Source organism: Oenanthe melanoleuca, chromosome 2 (genome assembly GCF_029582105.1).
Source record: "Oenanthe melanoleuca isolate GR-GAL-2019-014 chromosome 2, OMel1.0, whole genome shotgun sequence".
NCBI classification, from domain to species: Eukaryota; Metazoa; Chordata; class Aves; order Passeriformes; family Muscicapidae; genus Oenanthe; species Oenanthe melanoleuca.
Window position 1 is genome coordinate 132,812,833 of NC_079335.1, and position 10,477 is coordinate 132,823,309.

The 10,477-nt window shown below is 42.7% G+C and overlaps 1 protein-coding gene across 1 annotated transcript in view; it reads left to right on the forward strand.

Annotated features, from left to right (window-relative positions):
* The first annotated feature begins 1,655 nt into the window (after positions 1–1,655).
* Positions 1,656–10,477, forward strand: part of LOC130249428 (phthioceranic/hydroxyphthioceranic acid synthase-like) — a 10,839-nt gene continuing 2,017 nt past the window's right edge. The window contains 7 exon segments of the mRNA XM_056484202.1: positions 1,656–1,749; positions 2,471–2,624; positions 3,596–3,756; positions 5,512–5,715; positions 5,815–5,996; positions 6,283–7,764; positions 7,766–10,477. The exon segment at positions 7,766–10,477 is cut by the window's right edge and continues 2,017 nt beyond it. Coding sequence (XP_056340177.1) covers positions 1,689–1,749; positions 2,471–2,624; positions 3,596–3,756; positions 5,512–5,715; positions 5,815–5,996; positions 6,283–7,764; positions 7,766–10,477 — 4,956 coding nt within the window. The 5' untranslated portion in view covers positions 1,656–1,688.

Consider the following 10,477-nt stretch of genomic DNA (forward strand, 5'->3'; position numbering starts at 1 on the left):
ATACTTTGGGATTTTTTATCTTTTGAGAAGGCTTTTGTGCTTGCACATTTAAATGGTCATTCTTGGTAAAAGAAAGCAGCTGTGGAATCAAACATAAGACTTGGGGTTTTAGTTTATAGAGAGTTCTTCATTTTCACAAATGATGCCTCCAACAAATTGGGTTTTAACACCAGTTCATATTTATTGATATTAAGAGCAAACCAAATTGAGTTGTTATTTTAAAGACAGTCTTTTAAATCATAGTCTAAGGATCATAAAAGATTTTATGGGCTATTTCATGGCAAGATATCTCAAATTATCTGTTTTGCTAACTGTAAAAAGTTAGATAAGAGAGGCTTTACTACTACTTTGGTGTGAAAACTTATGACATCATGATTTTACTACTTCAGGGAATTAGTTTTGAACTTTAGTCAGGTTTACTGACTAATCATATGACTCATTTTCATTTTTCCTTTGAAAGGCGTTAACAATTTAGCATGCCCATTTAAAAGAGAAACCACACAGAATCCTATATAAAAGACTTCCACAGATTCAGGCTATTATTCCACCTCATTTGGGTGAAAAAGGTAAGAGTTATATAGCTCTAGAGATGCCAAAGATATGTTTTATGCTATGATTGGAAGGTCTTTAATTTTCTATTATTTGCTATTTAAGAGCTAACTTAGGAAAAATGCTTAAAAGTACATTTATGATATAAATATTTTGTTGGGTTTTGCAGCTTTAGTTTGCCAGCTACATAAAAATAAGAAATAATAGAATCAGAGGAATCATAAATAATTCTGAAATAATTGAAAGGAAACAATTCTCATGTCAATATCAAATATACATTATTAGTAAAATAGAATTACACCTAGAAAACAAGATTCTGCTCTCCTTATTTTTGCTAGGTGGCCTTTTAACTTTTTCTGTCTTTTTGTTTTCTTAATGGAGCACAGAAGTAAAGTTTTCAAAGTATGAATCTGAGCAGTCATTCCTAATTTCATCTTTCAAAGCAAACCTGTAATAAATGATAACTGAGTGATGTATGTGGTTGTGAAACAGCTTCATCTCTGCTTCACCACTGTCAGTCAGTGACTGAGAAGGGCTCTTTGGGACCTGCTGTGCTATCCCTGCAATGGGAAACTCTCCCCACTGCCAAGAATCCTCCACAAAACCTTTCTAGAGGAATCTTCTTCTATTTCTGGGTTGAAGGAAATCCAGGAGGACTGAAGATCTTAGAGCTGGGCATCCTAGTGAGTTCTAATTAGTTCAATTGAACTGATTTTCATCTGACAAGTTCCTTTCTCAGACGCAAGGAAAAATAAATCACCTGTCAATTCTATTGAGGGGTGTTTAATATGACCCCACAGGGAATCCTTGTCTTTGTCATCTAATTTGTTGAAAAGATTCACCTTTAGTTAGCAGAGGTTAAAAGTAAAAAGGAAGTGCCTGTGCATGAGAGAGTTTGGGGAATTGAGTGGGGAATTTTCTCCAAAAGTACAGACAAGAGGAAAAACAGAACAGCTGTGGTCACTTGTGGGCAGTGTCATTTGTCATCACAACCAACAGCAGATCATTCCAGATTAACTAAGTTCTGAACAAGTTTGTGTCTTTGTGAGAAGTTCACTTCTTAACCTAATATTTCTTCAATGGTAAATGAATAATTTTTTACTGGGCTGACACTACTCCTGTCTTGTTCAGCCCAGGAGATGGAGATTGATACTGCAGATGAAATTGCTATTGTTGGAATAGGATGCAACTTTCCTGGAGGTAAGTTTAGGGTAAAAGCAAAGCAGGCTGTGAGTGAACATTGAAAAGCAGAGTCTTTTATTAATGTTGGAATGGAGGAAAACAACATGTTTGTCCCTTAGTAGAATTTGTTGCTTTTCTGCTTGTGGGATCTTTCTGAAAGGTGGTGCTGTGCTGGAAACTACTTGGCTTGAATTAGTTTGCAGACAGACAGACAGACAAAAGAAACTGCAGTGCTGGCTGTGGGCAGGGCATTGAGGTGCACATGAAACTCTCACAAATGAGCTGCATGGGTGTAGGATGATTTGAACTTTCTGCATGTTCACTGTCTGGGTGATTGTGCATTGTTACAGGACTCTACAGCCATAGGGACAGGAGACAGATGAAGGGCTGGACATTGTTATCAGCAATGGCTATAATATGAACAGGTTGGGTTTATCTAAAATAAAGTTTCCTGCTTTATTACAGTACTTAGAGTAATGCATTGAGAGGGAAGGGAAATGGGCAGAGACGGTAGTTAAGGATTTTGTGGGAGTCCTTTGGTTTTAGACAAGCATTGAGGGGATCAGTCATGCTTTTTCATTTTCCTCTCACCAAAGAAGGATCACTTACTTCTGTGGCAGGTCTATTTAAGCAGCCTAGATTTCCATGCAGGAGGTCCTTGTAGCTGATTGTGCATTTCTGAGTCTGCATGGGGAGTGGAACTCATCCTTTAATCTGTTTTATAAACTATGTATGACAGGAGATGGAATTGACAGTTTCTGGAAAGTCCTGGAAGAAGGCAAAAACTGCACCGTAGAAATCCCCCCTGAGAGATTTGATGCCAAGGAGTGGTATGATGGAGGTGATAACAAGCCAGGAAAAATGTGCACAACACGAGCTGCTCTTCTTGATGAGTGAGTCTGTTACCTTGCTGCACCACTGATTTTTGTAGTTACTTAGACTATGGGTACTGCTGCTCAGGGACTGTGATAGTGTGAAGAACAGCAAATTACAGTAGGGTCAACCTAAGTGTTTTACATTGAAATTCCACATTCACCTTAGATCCTCAGGCTGGAGAGCTTCATTCAAAGAAGAAGTTGACATGCACAGAAGAAATCTCGTTGTCTCCTGAAATTTGTACCTGGCAGGGCTGAACCATAGGACCCAGAATTAATTTAGTGCTTAGTCCCATGTTAGATATTGAATCCTGCTCAGGAATCAAGAAATGATAGAAGGCCATATAAATCTGATCTTGGGATACAGATTAAACTTGGACTTGGTCTTTTCTAAGCATGGGCCTATTTTGAAGATGCTTTTTAAGACAAACACACACACACATACACACACACACACACACACACACAGAGTATTTATGAATGTGTTATTAGAGAAACATGGGTATCTGTTAAATACACCTGAGCTGATCCTCTACCTTTTGGTTTTAAATTGTAAAGCATTGGTATGTATTGGCTAAAAATCATGTAGAAATCAATATTTGTTTGTTACTTGTTGGCTATGATCACATTACAGCAGAGGGAGTCTCATCCTGCACATTTCATAGTTTTAGGAATACAGTTGTATTAGTAGTAGTAGTAGTGCAATAGTAGTAGTAGTAGTAGTAGTGCAATAACCATGAGAATAAAAATAAATTGGAGTGTGCTCTTATCTCTCAAATGCAGATTCAGTGATAAAACATTTTGTGGTGGGACATGAAACATCTTTGGCTTATAAATATTTTCTTCTGAATTTCATAAATAGGAGCCGTGGCCTAAACACAGTTACTGCTCTGCTTTCCATGAAGTTGCAAAAAATGTTTACTGTGAGTCTAGAAGGAAATGCATCTTTTATACATATGTCATATCCTATTCTGGTCTGTGTATTTCAGATTTAATTCATTTGACAACCACCTATTTGGGATTAATAATATGGAAGCAGAACGCATGGATCCACAACAGAAATTACTGATAGAATGCACATACAAAGCCCTGGAGGATGCAGGAGTTCCTGTAGAATCTGTCAGTGGCACCAGAACAGGTGTTTTTATTGGTAAGATGAAAATTTCATGGCAAAGAAAGTGCATTTGAAGCTCATTAAAATTAGAGCAATCCTTCATAACCTTTCAATATGTTATCTGGCACGGGATCTAGGCTGGATCTTGCCTGGAGATGTAGGGCTACTGTGCTATGGCACTACTGGTTACTTTTGGTAAGAATTACCAGGCTACTCTAGAAGTTCATGGTACAATTCCTGTATCTCTTTTTGGTGCTTTAATTCCTGTGTTCAGGCACTGAAGTGAATCAAGAAACAGTTAAAACTGCTTCCTCAACCCAACCCTTCTTGGGAAAGATACTGCCAAGCAGGGCTGTGATGTTCCACCCTTAAGGGGAAGGGAACACCTATACCCTTGGGTCTGCAAAAAATCACAAAGTTTTAATAGCAAATTACATTCTTGGCATGGAAATTGGAATTTTAGACCCTGACTTGCTGCATCAGCACATGGCAATCGGTTGTGGATAAAGAGGCAGGATGGAAAAAAAGAGAGAAAGGAAAATATTAATTAAAGAAGGGGACAATAAAGAGGGAAAGAAAGAAAGAGAGAAGAAGAAATCTCCAGTCCTGGTTCCAGTGTTGGTCTGGCCACTAGCAAGTGCTACTGTACCTCTGCATGGCCCCCTCCTCCTCTTGTTCTTTCAACAATTCTTGGTTATTGCTGACACTCCTTGGTTGGCTCCATGGCTATGCAGCCATCAGTGTTTGACATGGACACATTAGCCCCTTATCTTCCAGGCTTCTACACAGGCATACACCTTTTCTCCAGTATACTGTTTCTGTTTTCCAGTATTACTTTGGTTAAGGTGTTCTGGGGGCTAATATCCTTTTAAAGCAGCAGAAATCCTCCTGTGGACATTAGAATGGTACCACGGTGCACTTGTCCAACTGCCTTTGTCAGTACCAGGAAAGTTAGGGAGGAGATGATACCAGTTGAAAGACATTTAAAGGACAACACTAGAATAACAGCACATTATTGCTGTGTAATCTGTGCCCCTTTAAAAAAGGAGTTTTCTGGGGGAGCTTGGCTGATATACCTATAGGGGAAATGATTTAGATTATGTTTTAGACTGAGAGATGCTCTTCTTCCACTGAGGGCACTACTCCTTGCTCTCTGAATAGAGCTACTGCTCATGGATTTGGGGATCCACAGTATTTCAAGCGTTGTGTTCCCAAAAAGAGGACACAACTGCTCTCACAGGCCATGTTCTTTTTTACTATTTCTTACTGGTTGCAAGTGTGAAAGTTGATGATAAATACAAAGTATTTGATGTAGTTTGTTGATATACATCTGAGGAACTGAAGCTAATGTCCTGTACGTTTATGTCTGAACTTCCCTCCTTGTAACTTACTGATGAATGTTCTCATAGCTAAACTAAAACAACCTGAGTCTCAAAACTATCTCAGTCTCAAACTGAGGTACAGGGGTCTAAGCAGACTACAGAGATCTTAGCTGCATCATACAGTGAGCTAAGCCATCAGGAAAGGCCATTTCCTGGCCAGGTAGGAATTTCCTGTCATTTCCTGGGCAGGTAGGATTTTCAAATGTTTGGTATGTTTGTGTAAGTTGGGTCCAGGGGAAATTGCTGTGACTTTGCCTTTGACTTGTATTGGAGCAAAGCTTCATGACAGGAGCCCTGATGCCACGTGGTTTTGTATTAACACTGAAAACCAAACCACACCATCAGGTTTTGAGCTGTACATGCCAATTGTTGGCTTGGCTTAACTTGACACGTATCTGATATTTTCCAGGTCTCATGAATCGAGACTACGAAATCATAACCAGCAGAGCAGTGAGTGAAATAAATCATTATGATGGTACTGGAACAGCAATGAGCATTGCTGCCAACAGGGTCTCTTTCACATTTAATCTGACTGGACCGTCTCTGACTGTCGATACTGCGTGTTCATCTTTTCTTTTTGCTCTGCACTACGCCTTGCAAGCCATTAAATCAGGTAATGGGACTGAAGAGATGCTGGACAATGACACCAGGATTGCTACTGTTTCTATCACCTGGGCCATCTCAACATGAGTATGCTTCTGTTTGACTCCAGGAGACTGTGAGGCAGCAATCTGTGGTGGGGTGAACTGCATCATCGACCCCCGCACCTTTGTATCTCTCAGTAAAGCCAAAATGATCTCTCCAGAGGGCATAAGCAAACCCTTCTCCAAAAAAGCAGATGGCTATGGAAGAGGAGAAGGCTGCGGTGTTGTTTTCCTCAAACCACTGAAAAAGGTAAGATTGCCTGTGAAGTAGCCTGAAATAAGACTGGTTGCTTGCCTGAATTTTGTGTCATCAGCTCTAATAATGACTATTCCAGCGAAGTTTTTCCAATTCAAGTTTAAGATTAATGAAGGATTTCTTAAGAATTGGTGCACTTCCCCTTGCATAGGGAAAGGCTCCCACATTTAAAAGTTAGCATTGTGTTCTTGTTGTTCTTAGCCTTGCTGTGGTGTTTTGTTGTCTTCTTTGCGGAGAAAGCATGAGTTCATTAAAGACAATTTAACTTTTCATGGAACAGGCACAGGAAGACTACAGCAAAATCTGGGGTGTGATAAATGTCAGTGCAGTCAATCAGAATGGCAGATCCATGACTCCAATCACCAGACCGTCTCAAATAGAGCAAGAGAAGTTACTGCGCAGCATTTATGGAAGTCGTGTGGACCCCTCAGTCGTGCAGTACATTGAAGCCCATGGCACAGGAACTCCTGCTGGAGATCCTACTGAAGCTGAGAGCCTGGGTAGTGTCATTAGCAAAAATAGGTCTTCCCAAGTTTCCATTCTGAAAATTGGTTCAGTGAAAGGAAATATTGGACACACTGAATCAGCTGCTGGAGCAGCTGGGTTAATCAAAGTGCTTCTGATGATGCATCATGGAAAGATTGTTCCATCCTTGCATTACTCAAAGGAGATGAGCAGCATCGATACAGAAAAATTAAACCTTGCCGTTGCCACAGCTGTAGAGCCCTGGGAAGAATCCAGTGAGTATGGGAGAGTAGCTGGCATCAACTGCTTTGGATTTGGAGGAACCAATGCTCATGTTGTAGTCAGGCAGGTGAAGCAGCCAGAGCCTCTTCCTGCCTTTAGGAAGCCCCTGGAATTAGTTCTGCTGTCAGCAGCATCCCCTAAATCCCTTCAGATGACACTAGCAGATACAGCTGAGCAGCTGAGCACAAGGAACTCTGTAACTCTCCCAAGCCTGGCCTACACATCTGCCTGCAGAAGAAGCCATGCCAACTACAGGTACCGAAAAGCCTTTGTCACAAATTCCCTCCGACACTTGCAGCAAGAGCTTAAGTTGGCAGCGAGCATGGAACCTGCCATGTCCAAATTGGAACCACAGCTGGTGTTTGTGTTCTGTGGCAATGGCGTGACACTGAAGGAGTTCAGCGAGGCACTGCTGAGCTCAGAGCCCGTGTTCAGAGACAAGTGTAAGGAAATAGAAGACCTTTTTCAGCAGCATGCTGCCATCAGCCTCCTGCCAGCAAGAAATCACAGCCCAAAGGACTTGTTGAATCCAGAGCTTTGCCAGCCCCTGCTGTTTGCCCTGCAGGTTGCTGTAGCTTCCCTCCTGAAGCACTGGGGTATTAAGCCCGTTGCTGTTGTTGGCCACTCAGTGGGGGAAGTTGCTGCTGCACATATTGCTGGGTACCTTTCCCTGGCAGATGCAGTCAAAGTGATTTATCACCGGAGCAGGCTGCAGGCAAAGACTGCCAGCGGCAGGATGCTGGTTGTTGGAAACATCCCTGTTGAAGAGATTGCTGAGCACCTGCATCCCTACTCTGGAAAGGTGTGCATTGCTGCTTTCAACAGCCCCGTTTCCTGCACCTTGTCTGGGAGTGTAGACGCTGTGGAAGCTGTCCAGAGGGAGTTAGCTGAAGCTTTCAGACAGAGAAACATCTTTCTTCATGTTTTAAATATTCCACTTGCGTACCACAGCCCCAACATGGATATGATACTCAGGGAACTTGAAGAGCAGATAGAGCCTTTAGGGAAGCAGAAGGGGGGAAATGGAAGTGATTTCAACACTGACTGGGGTGGCTGCATCTGAAAATGACTTTGTTCAGGGCAAATTCTGGGCGCAGCATACTCGTGAGCCTGTTGCTTTCACACAAGCCATCCAAACTGCAGCCAGAGGCAGGGAGAACGTGGTGTTTGTGGAAATAAGTCCTCACCGAGCATTGCAGCGAAGCATAAAAGAAACACTAGGAAAAGGCACAAAGGTGTTGTCCTCTTTGCAAACAGATGCAGAATATCAGACACTCTTCACCCTGGTAGGAAATCTCTTTGAACTGGGATTTAATCCCAACTGGCAGCACTTTTATAACGGGTACCAAAGTGTTCCTGTGGCCATTCCACGATATCAGTTTGATCGCCAAAAACTCATGAGCTGTCTGCATATCCATCAACAAGCAAACCAAAGAGGTGTCAACGCCAGTCATCCTTTGATTTATGGCATAAACAGTGACAATGTGGAGTTTGGCTGCCTGGTGTCCCAGGACACAACACCATACCTATATGAGCACCAGAACAATGGGGTGGCTTTAGTCCCTGGTGCTTTCTATGTGGAGCTTGGTCTGGCCTGTGTGATGAGCAGCTCAAGACCTAAAGTGCCTCTGAGCACTTGCCAGCTGAGTATCAGCTTTTCTGCGCCGTGTGTTCTCACACAGAGTTCCCAAGTGCTGAGTATCAAGCTGAGTCCACAAAAAACCATGACAACCTTTGAGGTTCTCTCTTCCTCCAATGCAGTTTATGCTGCTGGCCAAGTGGCAAAGGGGCTTGAAGGTGTGGTGGAAGAAAGCAGCATCTCCTTCCAAGCAATCTATCGAAGATGCAAGTCAGTGATTAGCAGAGAGGAGGTTTATGAAGCACTCTCTCAGGTTGGCTTTCAGTATGGCTCCATTTTCAGGCAGCTCGGTGATGTTCATTATTGCCAGGAGCTAAAGGAAGCTATAACAAGCATAAAGGTGAATGAGGAGACCATCAGACACATGTACAGCTACTGCATCCACCCAGTGCTGCTCGACTGTTTTCTGCAGATGACGGCTGTCTTGAGCTCAAGGACACTGCAGTCCAGAGCAGGCTTTCCTTCAGGGATAGGCAGCCTGGTGGTGCTCCGCCCGCTGGAGGAGGAAATGATGATATACATGAGAATGAGCAAATCCACTGGGAACTGCCTTGAGGTCTGCGGATGCTTTGTGGACAAGCATGGCTCTGTTTTGGCTGAGCTCAAGCGTGTTGCCATCACTTTCATGAAGGAATCGTCTTCCAGAGACAATGAGTTCCTGTTTGAAAACAAATGGAAAGAAGTCTCTCTTTCACAGACAACTGGACATCTGGGGTTTAAGCCGAGAGTCCTTGTGTTTGCAGACAAATTTGGGATAGCTGAGCAGCTCAGAAAACATTTGCATCCTGCTTCGAGATATGTTATGTATGAAGGCTGGGAATGCCTCATGGAAGGCGATGCACAGAGTAAAATGAGAGCAGAGGTTGAGGATTATGATGAAATCCTCTTCCTGTGGGGAATTCAAAAGCTAAATGAAGATTTCCCAGGGAAAGCAGTAGATCAGCTGGCAAAGTGCTGTGAAGCCTATCGCCAGGTAGTGGTGGCACTGAGAGAGAAGACATCCCGCTGCTCCGTCAGAGTGATCACCTACAGAACAACAGACAGATATGTGGATCATGTTAACTGTGGGTTTGCATTGTATGGCATGACCAGAACTTGTGTTGTTGAAGTTCCAGAAATCACATTTCAGTTGATTGACCTCAGCTCCTCCACTTCCCTGGACATCTCAGTGTTAGCAGATGTTCTTGTCAAATACAAAGGTGGGGACTATCCAGAAGTTTGCATCAGCCAGGGAAGAATTTATGTGTCCGAAATCAGGCGCACACCCTATGTAGATGAAGATTACATCCAACCTGTACGATCTCTCCAGAAAGCACAATCATTCACTTTGTACACTTCTAATCCATATGCAGCAAAAGACTTGTCTGGGGATTTATGCACCAGTGCTGCTCCTCAGCTTGACAAACAGAGTGTTGAAATTCAAGTGGATAAAATTTGTCTGCACTCAGAAGATTATTTTCCCATTAGTGTTTCTAGCTGCAACTTTGGTAACACACTGTATTGGAACTCACAGGCAGGAGACAAACACAGGCTTCTAGGTCTTGATTTCAGTGGCACAGTCACTGCAATAGGCACTGATGTGAAAAAAGTGAAAGTGGGAGATCATGTGGTTTCATGTTATCCCACTGCTGCATCATCCAGAGTTCAGATCCCAGGAACAGCTTGTTTCAATGCAAGGAAATTCCCATTCCTCCAGAATGTCCCTTGTGTGTCATACTTCATCATTGCATGGGAAATCTTCACTCAGAGGTTACCCAAGGGGAAACATGGCAGAACATTGGGTATTATTACTGCAGAGCCAGCGTCAGTTTTGTGCCACGTTCTTTCTGCAGCAGCACAAGAGACAGGTTGGAGAACAGTCCTTGCAAAGCCCACTCCTAATGTGTTGCAGTATATCAACCTGTGCAATGCCCTTGTTATTCTTCCTCCAGTCAACAAACTGTCTTGGGAGGATCTGGCCCACATGCACTTTCTTAAAGATGTGGTGATTGTGTGTGGCAGTCAACAGTCTGAATGTATCCAGAACGCCAGTGAAATTGATCATGAGAACATCAGCTTTCATATCCTCTCTGTTGCCAACCTTTTCCAG